The sequence below is a fragment of the Aricia agestis genome, chromosome 19 (genome assembly GCF_905147365.1).
Source record: "Aricia agestis chromosome 19, ilAriAges1.1, whole genome shotgun sequence".
Lineage (NCBI taxonomy): Eukaryota > Metazoa > Arthropoda > Insecta > Lepidoptera > Lycaenidae > Aricia > Aricia agestis.
In genome coordinates, this window is record NC_056424.1 from 9,322,173 (window position 1) to 9,343,414 (window position 21,242).

The following is a 21,242-nucleotide window of genomic DNA, read 5'->3' on the forward strand; positions in this document are numbered from 1 at the left end:
TGGAGGAACAAGTATTGTTTCCCGCCCTTTTCGTTACAAAAGGACCTCTTAAACGGACATTATTAGGACACATACAAGTTTTGGAAAACTTCGCGCTTGTCGTTGAATGTACAATGGTACAGAATTATTCGATAATATCATTTTATTTGCGTCTTTAAAACTTTGTCAAACTGTCTTTGTAATTATTATGGTTTTATAGACTGTAATAAAAGAGGAGAAAAAGAAGGTTAAAATTAATTCATTATATATTTATATGGATACCGGCAGAAGCAGGGCCCAAGATGGCGATTTGGCGCCCCTAGAGGATAGCGCCCGTGTGCATTGCACACATTGCTCATAATATGGTAGTGACCCTGGGCCAGAAGTGCCAAGAATGTAAGTGTCCTGCCACCGGCCTTGTCTCCCTCAATCTTACGTATTTTTGATCAATTCACATGTCCTGACTTAAGTTTATTTTTTATACGTTTATTTATCAGATCTTGATATTGCATCGGTTTTACCTTTCATATAAGGAACTTGCGCAAAGAAGCTGCTACTATCTGGTTTCGTCAAACCGAAACTTGACTAAAACCTACCTATAGGCTTGTAAAAGTGTATAGTGTATACCGGGCCTTTTAAATGACAAAATGGCGGCGAACCTTCGTCCAAGATACCATTGTCCACAGTGACAAGCCTCACAAAGTCTCGAATCCTGATAAATTATAAATCGCTTGTTTGAGCCTCACAGATTTCGGTTAAAGATTCTCTCATTTATCTTATAATACTAGATGATACCCGCATTTCAGTTGCGTCAAAATTCGTTTATCGTACGACTATCGCATTTTTTCCATAAAAAAAACTATTCATATCTACCTGATCAAAGTATAACAATCATCCAAATTGGTTCAGTGGTTTAAGTATAAAGAAACAGACAGATTAGTTTGGATTTCTCAGTAAGAGCGCTTACAGACGAACGGCACGTGTCGGTGGCAGTCGGCGACAGTCAGCGACAGTCGACGGCAGCCGACGGCAGCCGTTGACAGTTTATGACGCTTGCAGGGGGCCTACCACGACCTTTCCTAAAACTATCATGTTTCCAGAACACCTTGTTGTAAGATTACAATAACATTACTGTACTCACTCTTAAACATTATTTTACTAAAAAACATTAAAAAACATTATTAAATCCGCTGGGAAATATCAACTTTTTTAAGATCGCTTACTTGACGTTAAAGTAATAAATGCTTATCTGACAAACGGTGTCGCTTAGTAGAGGTGGTGGTAGGCCCCCAGTTGTGACGTACCGCCTAAAGGTAAGCGCTCATTTTCATTGGTCGATAGGGCCCGCATGCGGGCTGCGGGAGATTTCTGTAACGCATGCCACAGGGCCCGCATTCGGGGAACCGTTTTCATTAGTCGATAGGGCCCGCATGCGGGGTGCGGGAGATTTCTGGAACGCGTGCCACAGGGCCCGCATCCGGGGAACCGTTTTCATTAGTCGATAGGGCCCGCAGGGCTAGGGAGAACCTCTGTGTTCGTCGCCAGTTACAGACGTTCTTGCCATGGAACAACAATTGATCTTACGCGGAGCAATCTTTCGAGCGGTGGGAGCCGCAGAATATTATACAACACTAGCTGTTGCCCGCGACTTCATCCGCGTGGACTATAGTTTATAGTTGTTCCCGTACATCGATTGAGTCGTTTACGCGCAAATCAGAAAGTATATTGTGTGGGAACCGCACATTTTTCCGGGACAAAAAACATTCCTTGTCTCAGATTCAAATTAGTATCTCCAATCTCCATGCGAAATTTCATCAAAATAGATTAAATAGTTTAGGCGAGAATCATAAAAGTTTATTGTGCGGGAACCGTATATTTTCCGGGATAAAAAGTATCCCTTGTCCTTTCCCGAGACTTAAAGTGTCTCCATACCAAATCTCCTTTGCAGTAGTATGGCGGCCATTGGGAACTGTCGGAAACGTGGCAACTCGCGTCCCGCAAGCTGTATATCGACCGATGAATTTCATTGGTCTATATCACGGTCGGTATAAAGCATGCGGGCAATCCCTGCAGGCGGTGTAACGAACACGTATCGACTTGTAACTTTCATTGGTCGTTATCTCGGCTGCGGGGACTGCCCGCATGCTGTATAACGAACGAGTTAACGACCAATGAAAATGAGCCATAAGGTTACAATCATTTTCATAAAAAGTATACAGTTCGTGGTTGAAACCTTAACATTTTAAAGGTAGGTAAAAACTACGAAATTATCAAAAACTATCGCAAATTGCATTATTAAGTCCAACTTCCCTCTGCATCACTACACGGGTTTTCCTTGGAACACTTCGGCAGTGTTGCCAACTCTTAAAAATATTTTTCCCTTTAACAACTTATTCTTTGAATCATATTTTTTGAAAATCACCTTAATATTAATATATCGACCCCTCTGGGTAGAAACGTCGTAAAAGCCATTTTGGCCAAAATGAGTTTTTGACGGTTTCTTACTCAGAATCGCGAGCTCTATCGATCTATATATTCGAAATGTTCAAATTCGCAAAAAAAATGGCTTTTACAGCATTTTTTAACTCATTATAAACCCAATTTTCTTCTTTGAAAATGTTGTAAAGCGCAATTTTTTCAATTAATTTTTAAAATTTATGTAGTAAGCGACATATTTATTATTTTTAATTTCGTGGTTAATACTACTATCAAACGTAATAATAATGTTACTGCAGTGATGAGTGAGTTGACTGAATAACAAATTACGTATGTCGTTTATTTTTTGTTGGTAAGTTTGTATACAATAGCCAAAAGATTTCCAAAGAAATTTCCAAAGATATCTTTAAAAACTTTCATGTTTTAGGGTTCCGTACCCAAGGGTTAGAACGGGACCCTATTACTATAAGACTTCGCTATCTGGTCGCCTGTCTGTCTCCAGGCTTTATCTTAAGAACCGCTCTAGCTAGACTTCTGAAATTTTCACAAATTGTGTATATCTGTTGCCGCTTTATTGATATGCGATTTTTTTGGCCTTTTTTGCTCGATATCAATAATGGCACTTGAAATTTTCAAAATGCCCTATTTACATGAGTAATTTAATAATTAATAATTTTTAAATAATAAGCTTTGAAGGGGGACTCCCAAACAAAAAAACACAATTTTTGCTCTATAACAGTACGGAACCCTTCGTGAGCGAGTCCAACTTATATTTGGCCGATTACTTTGATAATTTTATTAAAGTTTGTCGGAAAAGTACAATTATACATTAAAATAATGAAAAACTATAAAATAGTTTGATATTCGTCACTAATGTTTGTCGCATTTAATACACAAATTACACTTTCTTATTATTACACTTGTCTTTTAATTCAAAAAATACCTTCAATAAAAATTTGTTTTAAGTCTAATACAACCAAATGAATAAATGTTTATAGTCGTGAAGCAAAAAAAAATGTTTTAAAAGCCATTTACAACTAGATTTTTTGTAGTAAAAGCCATGCGATCTCTGAAACTATTGAATGTAGAATATTTTGAGTTTCTATATAGTAAACTACCCGAAAATCTAAGCTTAATGAGCTGTAGTGGTTTATTATAGCTTCAAAGAATAAAAAAATATGCGTGAAACAAAATTATGATTTTTGTTTTTTGGCTGTACTGTAAAATGGCTATTTGGCTTTTACGACGTTTCTACCCAGAGGGGTCGATATGTTACCTTCAGTAACATGTATGATGAAGTTAATTTTATGTTAAGTTAATTACAACAATATTAAACAAAGTGTTTGAACTTTGAACTGAAACTTTTATGTACTTTCAACATTAAGTAACCCCCGAAACCCCCTATATTATAAATTAATTTAACATATTTTTATGAATATATTATATATACAATAATTGCTCGTTTAAAGATATAAGATTTAATAGTGTGATATTATTGTAATTTATTATAAAGCTTATAATGAATTGCAATGGTATTACACTGTCAAAACTATTCAGTAAAATTATATTTAATTATATAAACTTTTAGTAAGTGTACCTATTGTAATATTGTTTTAATTTCTTATTTAGCCTAGACTTGCATGGTGAATGTCGCAACTTAAAAACATACTTATATAGGTATTGTCTTGATTTATCTGAAACTATTTTAAAGTATTATTTTAAAATAATTTAACTTTAACACTAATTATTTCTAATTAGCATAAGTTTTCTAAAACTAGCTATCAATGATACATAATATTATGTGCCATTGATGGCTGGTTTTAAGAAGATTTTTTTTTTTTTTTTTAATATGATATAAGGGGGCAAACGAGCAAACGGGTCACCTGATGGAAAGCAACTTCCGTCGCCCATAGACACTCGCAGCATCAGAAGAGCTGCAGGTGCGTTGCCGGCCTTTTAACAGGGAATATGGAAATATGAGAGGGTAGTAAAGGAAAGGGAAGGGAATAGGGGAGGGTATGGAAGGGAATAGGGTAGGGGATTGGGCCTCCGGTAAACTCACTAACTCGGCGAAACACAGCGCAAGCGCTGTTTCACGCCGGTTTTCTGTGAGGACGTGGTATTTCTCCGGTCGAGCCGGCCCATTCGTGCCGAAGCATGGCTCTCCCACGTACAAGATTTGTCTAAGAAAAGTAGTATTTAATTATAATAGTAGTTATATTTCTTAAAGGTTATTATATTATTATTTACAGTATATTTCATTTCACTTTAGATATTGTGTTAGTGGAAACTTATTATTGGCTGGCAGTTGTTTGGAATAGTAAGTTATCCTGTTAAATAGAGCTGTAAGTATTCTAAATAAATAAATAAAAATAAAAAAGAATAAGTTTGGATGCTACGATGCCACCAACAGACACACAGACAGATACATATGAAACTCCCATTCCACTTAATTTTTCCATTTTAGGGGCAAAACTCTAAGCTGGCAACACAGCACCGTGGAATAAAATTCATGACGTTTTTAGTAACACCCTTTACGGTCCCCTTTACTCGATAAAGAAGAGAATTTGCATGAAATGTGTAAAATGTGATACGGGAATTTGTTCCAGAATTTTCGTGTGTCACTGGCCTATGAATAAAGTTTATCGTGCGCCGTTAAATGTGACACTAAAAAGTGTAGAATTCACAGTGATGTTACTGAGTAAATAGGTTTTATTTACTTACAAACCACTGGTACTAAACACAGGGTCCCAAGTTTAAAAATAAAAACAATGGAAAGAAAAAACTGAAAAGGAAAATGCAGAAAAATCAGCCAAGTGTGAGTTGGACTCGCGCACGAAGGGTAGGGGTAGGTTTTTTTACCAATTTTGCTCTATAATGGTACGGAACCATTATAGAGCAAAATTGGTAAAAAATTGGTGTTTTTGTATGGCAGCCCCCTTAATAATTTATTTTATTTAAATTTTATTATTAATTATTAAATTATAAATAAAACTGAGTATTTTGTGAACATTTCAAGTACCTACCTATTGCCATTATTAATATGGACCAAAAAATAGCAAAAAAATTACGTTTGTTGTATGGCCCTTAAATATGTAATTTATTTTGTTTTTAGTATTTTTTGTTATAGCAGATATACACAATCTGTGAAAATTTCAGAAATCTAGCTATAGCGGTTCTTGAGATAAATATAAGTCTTATATAATATAAGTCTAAATAATAGAAGTCTTAGTAATAGGGTCCCGTTTTACCCTTTGGGAACCCTTAAAAGCATTTATTTTCAGCGCGTGGAAAGAAGTAAGTATTATAATTTTCCTCTTCTTCGCCGCACTGGCCTACTCTCCCTCTATCTTACGAATTTTCGATCAGCCGGCAGCCCTTAGGCTGCGTCCCCATCAGACACGGCACGGTGCCGCCACCGTGTTACGGCACGACGCTGCCACCGTGATACGGTACGGCGCCGCACCGTGACACGGTGCCGTGTACGGTGGCGGCGTCGTGCCGTTTCACGGTGCCGGCGCCGCGCCGTGTCTGATGGGGACAGAGCCTTACGCGACTTAACATTTTATAACCATTCCAAAAAACGCCACATGATAAGTTTTTACTTCAAAAAGCACAAAGTATAGTTATGTCTCTAACATAAGACAACTACATATATTATAGCCTTGATGCTCTGAACCTTAGATATCTTAAATTGCCCTTAAAGCGCTAACTTAACACCTAAACGTGATAATGATGACTCTTCAACGTTACCTAGGTAATTTATATGAGTTTTATTTCGACGAGATATCCAGATTTGGCTCTCAGTTTAACCCAGTTCTCCGTTTTTTCGTTTCTAACTGTTACTGAGTCGAAATATCGGCTATCCCAAACTTTAGCCTCGAGAATTCCGTTTGGACTATTTATTTTGCTAATGCTGTAATAAAAAAATGTTTCCCTATATATTTACATTTGTTAGATATTTCATAAAACTTTCCTAGATTTTTTAATTTCACGTGTAAGAATTATTTTCTGTCTAATCGTATTCATGTAAGCAGTAGATCGTATCGCAAAAAATTTCATACTTTTAACAATTTTTTATAAGTTTTGTGCGTCATCGTTAGAACTTTAAACAGCTAATGAACTATGTATATATAACTAAAAGTTAAAGCCCGTTAATTTTCGTAACGTAATTGTTATATTACTAGATGACGCCCGTAACTCCAAAAACCGTACATTTTTTTTTTTTGTTAGCCTATACTATCCCACTCTCACAGGGTCTTCCAATGTTCTCGCTCCAGCGCCACCGTTGGCTAGCCCGGCTGGTTCGCCTCCAGCTCATCGCGCTATCTTTTCCTAGGCCGACCACGGTTGCGTCTTCCATCTTCAGGTACCCACTCTGTCGATGTCTTTGCCAAGCGGTCTGAATGCATACGGCTAACGTGACCAGTCCATATTTATAATAGCAAAAAATATCCTATGTCCTTTCCCGGGACTTAAAGTATCTCCATGCCAAATTTCATCAAAATCGGTTCAGCGGTTTGGGCGTGAAGAGATAACATACAGACACGCTTTTGCATTTGTAATATTAGTACGGATGGATACTAACTTTTAACCCCATAATAAAGGCTTAAGAGGCCGGGTGCCATCGAAATTCTCATACAAAAAAATATGTTTAGTGTTTAAATATTTTGTAGTAAATTTACTATTTATTTTTATATATTTTAGTGTTTTAGTATATTTTTAGTATTTATATAATTTTGTGCAGGAACCTAGGTAATTACTATTTTAAGCTGAAACATGTCAAATATTTTCGTATGAGAAAATGATTTTGGTATTACGTATGTATGATAATTTCGATGGCACCCGGCCCCTTAACATTTTTAACGTGAAAAAGCACTTGGGGCGAAGGCCGATCACTTACGATGGAGTGTCCCACATCCATTGTCAAGCTTACACTATTATTTTCATATAAACTAGAATATAAAGTCTAAATCGATTTCCATTTTTCACGAACAATTCGTTCGAGCCTTTTGTTATTCGCTTCAAAGGCTGGATAGAAAAGTCTATTATTTCTCATAATACAGTTTGATTTAATGTACCTTGAGGTATAATCTTTATGTTTATATTTAGGTCAGCGTGAGAAATGTGCCTAAATGATAAAAAAATGTGTATAGATCGTACACAACTTTTAGATCGCTTGCAAGCGTCATGTCGCTTGGCGTTGTGTCGTCATCAAAGCGACTTAACTAAAGTTAAGTCGCTTTGATGACGGCACCTTTAACCTTAAGGCACGCTTATACGGGCAACTAAAATTGCTCCACTCCAGTCAATTTTCGTCGACTATGACGTCACGAGTACATCAAGCAATTTTCGGCAACAAGCAGCAATATTGCGCAATACAGCGCAATACAATTGAGCGATATGGCGCAACTTCATTAACTAGTTACTAGGCGACATTAAGCGATATGAAATATCTGGAGCAATATCGCCGAAATAATCGCCGCAATTTATTAAAATTGCTCCATATTGCTCCACTAATTGCTCCAGATCACTCCATTCGTGTCGCCGGGCAATTATTGCCCGTGTAAGCGCTTCTTAATATAGGCCTTCGCGTTCAATTGCGAACTTTACCTTTAAGAATTTGTAGTCCCAGATTTTTTACAATATACCTATATAATAGGAAGGGTTATGTTTTTAGCGCGTATCTTGTATGTATGAAATATTATTTATTACCTTGTTAAATGACTCAAACAAGGTGTAACAAAATCACTTTAGTTCTACTTTAGTTTTTACTTTAGGTTGTATATGAGTCTCCTTTAGGTTGTCTATGAGTCTCCTCTCCTCTGTATTGAGATTGTATATTGTGAGAGTAGCAGCGCCAAAAGAGCATTTTTTTTCCACTTTTGTATGGGGAAACTCGTAACGCTGCCCGCTGGGGCGCTTGCCCATACAAAAGAGAAAAAAAATGTTGCTTAGTTTTGTTACACCCTGTTTTAACAATAACAAAAAATTCCCCGCGTTTTATTTTTAAAGTAAAAATGTCTATATAAAATATAACTGTTTTGCATTACAACAAAACAATTATTATGTGCCAAATAAAACACAGTGTTGAGTTGAAGAAGCGATTCGTAATCTTAGCCTATATAAGTGTCTATGGATTAAAAACTTACCAAATAGTCTGTGGTTTCTCTTAGTTCACTGCTTTACTCACCAGCTGGCGCCCTCTTCTATGAGAATAGGCGCGACGTCATCTGTCAACTTCATAGTGTCTTCACTCACCAGCAAGACCTTGCTGCAACACTGTGTTTTATTTGGCACATAATAATTGTTTTGTTGTAATGCAAAACAGTTATATTATGTAGCCTTCCTAAAACACAGTGTTGAGTTGAAGACGTGTCTGATATCTGCTGGTGCATGAACGCTATGTGATAAATTGTTAAATTTGATACTACAAATATTCTCTATTACTTAAATTATTATTAACAACTGAAACTCACTCTTCTATAAGAAAAACTTTTATTCTGAATATTAAATTATTATTAATTAAAATTTAACTTGTAACAAACAAATAAAATTATATTTATTTATTTATTTATTTATTTATTTTTTTTTTTTAAACAAAACAAATCAAATTCTTATCTTAAAACATAACAAATTGTGAATAATATTGAATTATCAAAATGGCACATTACAAACTTATTCCTATAGGAACTCTAGGGAGATAGTAATTTAGCTCTATTCTAATAAATTACTCTGTGTGAGAGAGATCAATAATTTCTTATTAAACAAACAATTAAAAATATTATAAATTGTCAACTTGTTGCTACAAACAAGAAAAATTATTATGTAACAAATCAGCTGAAGTATTATTATCATTACTGCTTTGCACAGAGCGACAATAATATTTACTAAAAGTTTGAGCACTTTTCCAATTTCCCCTACTCAAAATTTCTTCTACAGGTCTATTTTCAAGCCATCCTCTTGAAGCAACGGCTGAACGGATGCTACCCGGAGAAGCTCTTATATCAATTTCTTTAAATATTGATTTGATCCATCCAGTAATCATGGTTCTTGATGCTGGCTTAATAGGTCCAGTTACAGATAAAAATAAATTAGTAAGATCCTGCTGCTGTGATCTTCTATTCTGAGATTTTGAAATAAGAGATTTTATATGTTTGACAGGGCAGATTTTTTCATCAGGATGCTGTAGAAGGCACCAACCAGATTGTCTATGTGTACCGGAATCAGTTTTGGAGCCAAATTTAGGAATTAATGTGATTTTATCCTCATCATTATGAAAATTATTTTGTGAAATATCCAGTAAAGTTAAATCGTGTATACGACGCCCAGATGCCAATAAAAGAATGAGAGATGTTCTCCGGGAAATGTCAAATAATGAATTATTGGAGCTAGTACTTTTGAGCCAATCGAACAGTATTTTTATGTCAAATATTGGAGGCTTAGGAGCTGGCGGTTTAGCGATGGATATAGCTCTCAAAACCTGAGTAACAAAAAAGTTTTTAGAAAAATTTTTCACAGATGTAGCACAAAATGTTGAAATTGCTGATTTGTGCAACAAGATAGTACTATAGGCTAATTTGTCTACTAAAAATAGCTTTGCCAAAAATCTTGCCACTGTGCTACCATCTGGTGTATTTGGGTTTATATTCTCAGACTCACACCACAACAGCCATCTATTGATAGGTGCTTTGTATGTAGTAAGGGTGGACTCCCGCCAGCTTTGTTTTAATAAGTTTTGTTCGTCTAAACTCCAGTGTCTCACTTTGTCTGCCCACCCCCAACCTTCCAGGCTAGAAGAGACAACTTGTCTATCTGTTCCGGCACTCTGCCTGTAGTCTGATCTATCAAGGTCTTCCGCAGATCCTTGATTATTATTGGCTCTCCGAGAGCCCTCGCCTGTAGGTCTGGATGCCAAAAGCACCGAGTCCAATGAGGTGCTATTAGAACATATGTTCCCCTCGCCTTGTTCAGATGGGCCAATACTCGTGGGATGAGGTTTGGGGGGGGAAACACCCAGGCCATCTGGTAATCCCACTGAAGGCTGAATGCGTCGCAGAAAGTTGCGCACCCATCTGTTGAATCCAATGTGGCGTAGCTTCGCACGACGGCGGTCTCTTTTGACGCGAACAGGTCTATATCTGGGACCCCCCACTCTTTGAATATGGCTTCCGTGGCCTGTGGAAGTAGGTGCCACTCTGGGACTGGGCGACCCCTCGAGAGACGATCTGCTATTCCGTTTAGCCTCCCTGGGAGGTAGCAGGCCGACAGCGTTATATTGAGCTGCTCGGTTAACTCTAGAACCCTGCCTGTCAGTTCTAATAGGGCTAGTGATCTTGTGCCCCCCTCGTTCCTTATGTATGCAACGAGAGTACGGTTGTCGGTCTGCAACAGTATGTGAGCTCCCTCTAGGCTCTCCTCTTGGCACTTTATTGCCGCATATACTGCATAAAGTTCTTTTAGATTTGAGTGCCACTTCTTTTGGTAAGGAGCCCATTTGCCTGATAGAAGTAGGCTGTTTAGATGTGCACCCCATCCCGCATCTGCTGCATCTGTTGTAAGAAAGTGTGTTACTTCTTTCTGATGTAATGGGGCCCTGCTGTTGTTTACAGCATTTAGCCACCAAGTCAAATCCTGACATACCGAAGGTGGTATTACTTTTTTGTCTCTGGGTCGGTTCTGATGAAATTTTTTCAAAAATATTTGCATCTTGCGGCAATGCAGACGTCCTTTTGGAATTGAGTAATTTGCAAAATTTAACATGCCTAATAGACTTTGCATCTCTTTCAGGGTGCAGCATCCTTTTTTTAGCAGACTTGATATGATATTCTTTATTTTCATTATTTTCATTTGGGGCAATGACAGGCAATTGATTTCGGTATTCCAGGTAAGTCCTAGGTATTCCAACTCGTGTGTTGGTATGAGACTGGACTTTTGATAGTTGACATGCCAACCTAGTGATTCTAGAACACTCAGCGTTTCCGCAACCTGAGTGACAAGTTTGGCACGATTCTGATGCGCCAGGAGGTAATCGTCTAGATATGCAAGCAGTCGCACCCCCTTTGTCCGTAGGATTTCCGCAACCCAATTGGACACCGCTGCAAATAAACGGGGGGCAGACGATAGGCCAAATGGTAGGTCAGTCAACTGTAGCACTTCGTTGTTGTATATCACCCTCAGAAAGCGCCGGTGTTTCTCGTCGATTGGCAGGTGAAAATATGCTTGGTGGAGGTCGATCTTGACCAACCAATCCCCATCCTGTAAGAAGGTTATCACATCTGCCTGTGAAATGAGCTGAAAGTGCTTTACGGCGACATGTGCGTTGAGGCCCCTGAGGTCGAAGATCGGGCGTATTCCTCCATCTGCTTTGGTTACAAGAAACATCTTTGAGTGGAAACCTGCATTGAGTACTGGAGGGTGTTCTAAAATTTTCTTTTCTTTCAGCTCTTTGATCACTGCTGACATCTTTGTAGTTACTCTTGTTGAGAACTTGTTTTGGATACTCTTGTTGGGGTAATGTAGAGGAGGTTTTGTTTTGAATGCTATTTTGCCATTGGATATAATTCTTAGGATGAACGGGTTGGCACCTAACTTCTTCCAAGCCTCTACATGTTCCCTCAAACATCCACCCCTGAACACCCTCGTTGGATTGTCACTTTTGTTTAGTGTGGGAACTTGTATTCTCTGCTTGGTTGTTTCGACGAAAGGGCCGGTTCTTTTTGGGCATAGTCTTTATTTTTCTCTCCTCTTTATAAGATCTAGTAGATGGAAATCTCTGTTTCTTATTTGAATGTTGATTAAATGGAGTACTAGACCTCTTTTCTTTTAAGTAACTTGGCGTATTCAACCAAGTCTGTGAACCACCTAATGACTGAATAATAGGCTGTAAGCCCTCTCGACTAAATAAGTATTCCGAGCTGGGTGGAACGTTTTGTAAAGTAGCTCTGAGGTTTGAATTTGCTATTTCTTTAAGAATGCGATCCCGCCTAACTTCAATGCACTCTGCCCTTTTTCCACAGATTATCTGCATGGACAGCTCAGAATTCTTTGATATACTAGATCCGGGACCAAATGTTGTTAAAAATCTCTCACAGAGAGAATTGGCATTAAGATTTTTTGCATCCGCTGAGGCCCAGTCAACAATCCCCCGCAGTCCTGTTTGCAGTAATTGTCTTTGTTCAAGTAAGACATGAGATAAGCTAGCTAATAGCTGCTCTGTAGATGCTAAATAGTCTTTATTTTTACTAAAATGACAAAGCTCTTCATTTATTTTAAGACCTATAAACCCAGGTGTTGCAGCATAAGACTGCATCGCTTTTTTATAGCGAATGCCCTTCCAGGCTTGAGTGTTGAATTTTTGGTACTTTACCAGCTCTAATAGGCGGTCTTTATCAGCAGAAGGTATAATCTTCTTGTCATCATAATCAATGTTTAATTCACCTAAAGTGAGGTTATTTGATGAAGTACATGGTCTTTTAAGGAAAGTTGACTCCAAATTACTAGACTGAACAGCGTGACTAGGGCCTGGTAAGCAATTATTTATGATCTGGTGAGTGTTGGTGTTATGCATTGTTTGACTAGTTAGTTCGGAAACGAAGTTTGAAATCCGACTTACTTGATCCATTAATACATCGACGCGTGGATCGGCATAAGGATTTTGTACATACCTACGACGACGCTTGTTAGGTGGTGGAGAAGCAAAGCCAGCCTCATCCTCCGAAGATGAGGAGCCTGCATCGGCCCCGCTGCTGTTACAAGCCTGTCCCTCGTCCGAGGCGACAGAACTTGCACATTGTGTATTTCTATCCACACTCATTTCACCTTGAAGCACTTTTCTAACACCAACACTAAACACTGTGTTTTATTTTAACAATAAAAAACACAAGAAAAATTTTTACGGCTTGCGCGGTAAAAATTTACGAACGCTATGAAGTTGACAGATGACGTCGCGCCTATTCTCATAGAAGAGGGCGCCAGCTGGTGAGTAAAGCAGTGAACTAAGAGAAACCACAGACTATTTGGTAAGTTTTTAATCCATAGACACTTATATAGGCTAAGATTACGAATCGCTTCTTCAACTCAACACTGTGTTTTAGGAAGGCTACATAATATTTAAGTTATGAATATTTTTCCAGAATATCGCGATAGTCTGTGGAGAGATGATGATTATAATTATACTACTTACATTAAATAAAACGGACTTGGGACTAATATTTTTATAGGCTTTATGATTCATGAAAAACTTAATTAAGCTGGACCTAATTAGAGCTAGAATTTTTAGCAGTCTGAATGCCTTGTTTTATTTCGTATATTAATGTAGGTTTAATTCTGATAAAGTTCTGTAAATAGAGATTACAAACCTACCTCGTCATATAACACGTCTAAACTTACTAATTTATAATATATGCGAATTGCGAATACTTTCCTGTCTGTCTGTCTATTGCATCTTCACGCTTAAAAGTCTGAATTCATTCAAATTAAATTTAGTAAGTTATATTAAAGTTTAAAATTTAAGCGTGTTAAAATAGGTTAATTCTACTCAAGCGTTAGGACTTACGGTGGACATTCACCATTTTTACATTATCAAAAAAGATTGGACCTCATGGACTTCAAGCCATAGTTGGTACAACTAATAATATGTATTCTGTGGCCATAGCTTAGTTTAGTTTGCATAAAAAAATATAAATGTCAAAATTGACAACTTGTCATGTTGGAGTTTTGCCGGGAATGTGAAAGAGTGCTGTTGTGAGTTGGGGTTCCGTACCCAAAGGGTAAAAACGGGACCCTATTACTAAGACTTCGATGTCTGTCTGTCCGTCTGTCCGTCCGTTTGTCTGTCCAGGCTGTATCTCAAGAACCGCTATAGCTAGACTTCTGAAATTTTCACAGGTTGCGTATATCTGTTGCCGCTATAATAACTATAAAAGGGGGCCTCCCATACAATAAACGTGATTTTTTTGGCCTTTTTTGCTGGTAATCAATAATGGTAGCAGGTTGGCACTTGAAATACTCACAATATTCTTAAATACTTATTTTGTACTTTAATAATTAATAATAAAATTTAAATAAAATAAATAATAATTCCCATACAAAAAACCACATTTTACCTATTTTGCGCTTTATAGCGCATCCGTACGGTTGGGTTTTTCATTTCATTGGTACGGAACCCTTTGTGCGCAAGTCCAACTCGCACTTGGACGATTTTTATTGTAATTATTATTTTCCTAAAATTGTGTTATTTGGGTTGTTAATGTGTAATATTAGTAGAATATTAACCATTAGATATTCGTTATCGTGCACAAGTGTAGGCAAATGCTGCTACTTCCAGAAACCTTGTTTTTTTATGTTCCCTCTAAAACTCCGTCGAAAGTTTCAGTAAAGCGTTTACCACTTTACTGAATTGACCGTCTTGACTCCTTGACTTTCACTTAGACTTTGACTAGACTTTAGACTTGACGATATAGTTAAACGATGATGAAAAATATTGTAAGAAGAATATTATTACCCTTGTATGTGGCAAAGTACACCCCCGGTGTCAGTGCCAAAAGCTGCCAAAAGCCAACAAAGAAAACTTGTCACGTTAGCGCCTTTTTTCTGTCACTTTTCGACATAGAGAAATATAAACTTCACAGATAGAGTATGGAGAATCTGTAATAAGTTGTGAATAGCCTATCCGGCACTTTATCAGGAAGTGGTGAAACAGGCCCTTAATGATTCTTCCATTCTTCCAGGAATATCTTTATTATATAAGTATAATATAATAATGAGGATCAGGTGGCGATGATGTATGGGCGGGTCACGTGACTAGCGCGTGGGCAGTGCCCATGCGTCGGGGATGATCAATTATTATACACTGTGTTGTGTTTTGTACTAAACAGTCGATAAGGTTGAAGTTACAAGGCGGCTTAAGGATGGCTTTGGAGTATTTTTCTTTACATGTACTATCGAAGTTGATTCCTAATCAGATGGGGGACCTACGTAGTTTGGTCGCGTTACGTCAAACCCAGCCGACAGATCTGAGATCACAGTTAACGTTGAATTGACATGATCCGACCAAATGATGTTGGTCTGTCATCTGCCTAGGAATCAATTTCCTCGATGGTACATTTCATGCTTGTAAGGTAATCGTTGTTATGTTTATGGTGTTTGTTATCCATACTAATACTATAAATGCGAAAGTGTGTCTGTCTATCTCTCTGTTACCTCTTCACGCTCGAACCGCTCAACCGATTTTGATGAAATTTGGTATAAAGAATACTTTGAGTCCCGGAAAAGGACATAGGATACTTTTCATCCCGGAAAATGTAGGATTCCAGCGATAAACAAATTTTGGCAAAACGGAGTTACAGACATGATCTAGTACCTATTACAAGAAGAAACATAAAATTTTCTTAGATTGATTTGAAAGGGATGACACTACGATGTTGCCACTTTTTAATTTCATGACTTTTTTGATAGACTGTATTTGAGTTTTACAAATCGTTGTTATCTTCACATTACATCATTTACGATTACATTTTGCGATGAGATCGGTGAACTAAAGTAATAGTCATGCTCCCTATGTCCGTCCCTAATGACAAAAACCAATTGTAATGATCTGCCCAATCAGGGAAATTGAGATCGAGGGTGGACAGGGCAGACCTAATCATTGATTTCGATTCTGTTGGACAAATGTGGAAAAGTCGGTGGGGTAGGACGAGATTTTTATGTTAATTTCGGAATAAAAAATATTAATAAGTTTAATATAATGAGATAAGCGAGTATATTACTTAATTTTTGGAATGAAGTTCCTTATCGCTCCTTCGGCGTAAAGGAGGCTAGACAGAACGATTGTCATCTTGTCTGTCGTCTTCTGTCTTGTCACGTCGCCTTCACGTCGATACAACGCATATGACGTGGTACACAATGCGTTATGCGAACGCACCACAACGGAAGCAATCTGACTTAGGTCTAATTTGTACAAACTATTTTCGTAGCCGGCAGGAAGCGAAAACCTTTCGCCTTTCATCTTTTGTTTGCTGAGGGAGCAGGACAAAGTGAATGGTACATTTTTCAAATTTCCATACACCTTTGATGTTCAAGGAGTTCGATTGGGGAGAGTGAAGTGTTGAGAAAGGAATTTAATACTAGGAATTGGCGAGGAATTGTGGTGCAAAATGTTAAGTATGTTCTGATTATTTTTCCTTAGAACTTGGGTACCTTACGAGTACTATTACTGGAGTCTCAAATATTATTATATTTCGTTTTAGAATGGAGTCTCAGAATCTTACTAAACAATAGTTAAATCATAGTAAAAGGAGGGCAAGTAAGTTATCTTCATACAAAGGCACCGCGCGCGGCTAGTATGTGTGCGCCATATTATCAATGCGTCGCCACGAACGACACACTCGGCCAGTTTAGCTTCGTGGCGTGGGTACCGCCGAGATTTTGTTGTATGCGGTACGTGGCAACGCATTGATACTATGCCGCACACATACAAGCCGCGCGCGGTGCCTTTGTATGAAGATAACTTACTTCCCCTTCTTTTACTATGGTTAAATTATAATTAAGGAATTGAGCGTCTTACTCAAAATGTCTTGTACAAAAAAACAATTATTGTGGAAAATTGTTCGACTCTATCCAATTTGAAATCCAACAAAAATTGTAGGCGACGGAGACATTATGTACTAAGTAATGCACGGTATTTTAGCTGGGTGTAAAAATCAGTGTGTCACCTGAGCCCGGTCCGGGACAATAAAAATTGTACTACAGAGAAAAACAAAAGGAGATTAACAAATTACATTGATAGCCTTGATAATTTGGCTGTAGCGATACCGATTTTTCTCAGCAATGACTAAAGCTAAAAAATTGAAGTTCATTGTCAGTATTCATGTATTCATCATGTCTTTGTCTTTGAATTACCCATAGCACAACATGATTGGTCAACTTTTATAACACAGAATAATCAATCAAAAATACCTCTGTAAAAAAAGGGATTTCTATTTCGCCAACAGAGGAGAGTGATTTAAGCTTCCAAAATTTGTACATAGATTGGTTCAAGCATACACTATAATTTGCCCATAGCTTATATGAAATATATTTATGGTTTTTAAATTACGCGACAAAAACCATTTTGTCGCTTACGCCCTTTCCATTTTTTGCTGTTCCATTGCTTGTTTTATCATGTGCTCATAGAAAACAAGCAATCTAAAACATATTCAACACGGTTTTTTACTTTAACGCGGCGTCACCTTAAATTAGATAAATACTATCAGAAAATTGATTCACAGACCGAGTTGCATCAATCACGTCTAATAATGACATGCAAAAATTAGGGGCGGCAAAATCGACTTATTCTGATCTTCCAACCTAGCCAATCCACCAACCATGAAAATTTTATTTCAAACATTTTACGCTCGTTTTAGTTGAAAGGTAACATTCGCATTTACGAATATTGAAGACAATTATTCGAATACGCATTCGCGTTGGCGAATGTGAAAAATCCAACAATCAACGTAGCATCCCCCAACAAAGCAAACTCTTAACTCATATGGTTTTCTGTATGTAAAGGGCGGCGAAAATAATCTTTGCTCGGAGAGGCTAAATATTTAGATCCCACAGACATAGATCAAGATAGATACCGCATGTGTAGCTCCATTTGTATGAAAACGAGCGTGCTACTTGTTTATAGCTACAGTGTGTCGTACCAATGATAAGAAAAGTGCCCATTATCTATGCCAACGTTTCGACTTGAATTTCTACAGCTCAATTATACGGCCCTATTAGGCATTAAAGCATTTTTAAAATTCCGATTGACGTCCGATTCCGATAGCAGACTAAAGAACAGACTTTCGAAAGACGAGCATTGCTCGTTGTTTGGGAGCGCGATATGGCACGCGAAGTACCATCGAGGAAGTTGATTCCTATGCAATTGACAGACCAACGTTATTTGGTCGAATATGTCAATTCAATGTTAATTGTGATCTGTCAGCTGGGTTTGATGTAACGCAACCCAAACTACTTAGGTCCCCGATTTGCATAGGAATCAACTGCTCTGATAGTACATACACATGCGGTATCTATCATGATCTATGTCTGTGTTAGGTCCCGATCTAACTATTTAGCCGCTCCGCCCCTGTGCATGTGAATCTACTTATCTGATATTATTTTTCTCTAAACTTGTCATCATCATTACCAACTCGTTGTTACAGTTGCCTGCTCGACCGTGACCGTGACGAAATGCCAAGCCGCCCTCCGCACTCTCCAAGCGTTCCCGTTCTTCAAGCCGACCTGCCTCTGTCGCGAGCCGAACGTCGATCCTGAATGTAACTCCTTCCGAGACTTCCTCTTCGACCATCCCTGCGTCTTCGTCATGAAGAAAGGTGAGAGAAAATAAACTCTTAATCAAGCTGCTAATAATAAAAACTAAGGAAACGTAACTCTCATATTTCAACCGTTTTGAATTTGGTTGCTTTACGCACACTAAAATACAATGAGTTTCTAAAATACTAGAGTAGCAATGTCTTACAAAAGATTCTCAGAAATGCGTAACCACTTTTTTGTTCAAAAGACAATGTCAATTCATATATTCGTTATGTCATTATGTATGTGAGATATGCCTGCAGGCATCTTCGAAGTGGTAAACTTCCAATCTAGTTACGTTAGTAACATAGAATATCATTGCTAAAATATGGCAATAGCAACTAAACACTAACACTCTTTACGAAATGAAGCCGTTGACATTAATTGTGACTTCTGTATTCACACAAGATTGTGTACCGAATACATGCATAAAGTATGTATGTATTCAAGTCACATTTTGTAGATTTGTGGACAATTTTTTTGATACAATTACTCTTCCTTAGTTTTTATTATTCGTAGTAATCAAGTAACAAGAAGTAACGAAAACTTATATTCGATACTCTTAACTTACCGTTCCGATAAACGAGACAAGCGATCGCGAACGACTAAAATTAAAAATGCCACTTTATGACGTCATGGGTTATCCACTATGGGTTTCATTTTTTACCGACCCGTGTCGCTGCAGCTGCTGAGACGCAGCAAAATGAAGAATTAGGCCCCTAGGTCACAAAGTGGCATTTTGTTTTTTTGTCGGTCGCAGTCACCAGCAAAGATCGGAGTGCTGCCTTTAGTGAGTGGTGATATCACTTTATGAGTACATAAGCTATCTCTGCGGTATCGAAACATCGAGCTTCACAGAATAAGTGACAAAAACTCATGTTAATCACTCAAATTCGCTAGCCGTTGTAGAGACATTAATTACTGAAAGTAAAGAAGAAAACCCTAGTCATTTTGTATGGTAAATAATCTTAACTTATTTGATGCCAAATGTTTATTTCTTCGAGACATCGTCGTCGTTGCGTTAAACATATCCGACGAAGCAACGCATCCGTGTTTCCGTTGCGGCATAGTAATAGGAGGGGAAGTAAGTTATCTTCATACAAAGACACCGCGCGCTGCTTGTATATGTGCGCCGTAGTATCAATGCGTCGCCACGTACGGCACACAACAAAATCTCGGCGAGATTGAGAGGCTGGTACCGCCGAGATTTTGTTGTGTCACTTGTGCCGTACGTGGTGACGCATTGATACTATGGCGCACACATACAAGCCGCGCGCGGTGCCTTTGCATGAAGATAACTTACTTCCCCTCCTTTTACTATTGTTGCGGTGCAACGCAATATGGTGTTACCTCTCATAGCCAAAAATTGTAGCATTAAATTATGTTAGATATCCATCAAATCCAATTTATTTTATTGTAATAATGTAATTAACAAAGGTATTAAAAATTAATCAAATAGCGTGATTGAAACACGAAATATTTTTGAAAAAATAAACGTATTTTATAAAGTCGTAATTCTAATGACTAAGGACGACCCCCTAAGGGTTCCAAGTTTGAAAAATAGCTTTATTTATTAGTATGTTAATTTAAATTAAAGAATTAGTTAAATTAAAACCGGTAAAACACGAGTCAGGTTGCACGAAGGTTACCGTATCAGAAATGTATCAAAATTTTGATGATTTTTGTACGGGGGTCCCATTTAAAATATATTTGTTTTATCTTGCACTACAATTCTGTTACGTCTTCACGCCTAAACTGGTAAACCGATTTTGCTCAAATTTGGTATGGAGATACTTTGAGTCTCGGGAAAGGACCTAGGATACTTTTTATTCCGGAAGAATGTACGGTTCCTTCGCGATAAACCAGTTATGGCGCAACGGAGTGCCGGGCGTCATATAGTCTAATATATTATCTATGAAAAATAAAAAGACAGTCAAGTTATTTAACCTTTTTTCCCTTCATGTATGAAGATATAAACAAATACAAATACATAGAACCCTAAAAAGAAAACATAATATTTTATGTGAAACCAAGTCTTTTCCAAAAGGCTTCATAGTTTACCAACTTGTGATCGCGAATGTTATATTATTAGAAATGGCGTATTGATTTTGTACTACAAATAGAAAATAGGCTGGCTGCAACTAGCTGTACGAGTTTGCAATCCGTGGACTGTTTCTTTCTTGTCAAACAAAAGTTTTATCTTTTGATAGTTTTTAAAAAGTTACAATGATTATTTTTCCGACCCAAATATCGACCAATAGAATTGCACCATTCGACGTCACGTGGTACAACCTACATGGTATTATACTGATAATTTTTTGAAAATTTTCTCTGGTAGTTGCTATATATAAAAAACAAATTCTAATTCTATTAGCCGACATTTGGGACGGAAAAATAATCCCCCGAATACCACACGAGCTTCAAAATTATCTGGCATTTCCCTCAAGGTTCCCTGCAAACAAATAAAGTCGTCAAGTTTTTCAGGT

At 37.6% G+C, this 21,242-nt stretch overlaps 1 protein-coding gene across 4 annotated transcripts in view; it reads left to right on the plus strand.

Moving 5' to 3' along the window:
• Window positions 1-21,242, plus strand: part of LOC121736332 — a 209,075-nt gene that overhangs the window by 146,295 nt on the left and 41,538 nt on the right. For all 4 annotated transcript variants that reach the window (XM_042127448.1, XM_042127449.1, XM_042127451.1 and 1 more), the window contains one exon: window positions 18,606-18,776. In XM_042127448.1, coding sequence (XP_041983382.1) covers window positions 18,606-18,776 — 171 coding nt within the window. The remainder of the gene's footprint in view (window positions 1-18,605; window positions 18,777-21,242) is intronic.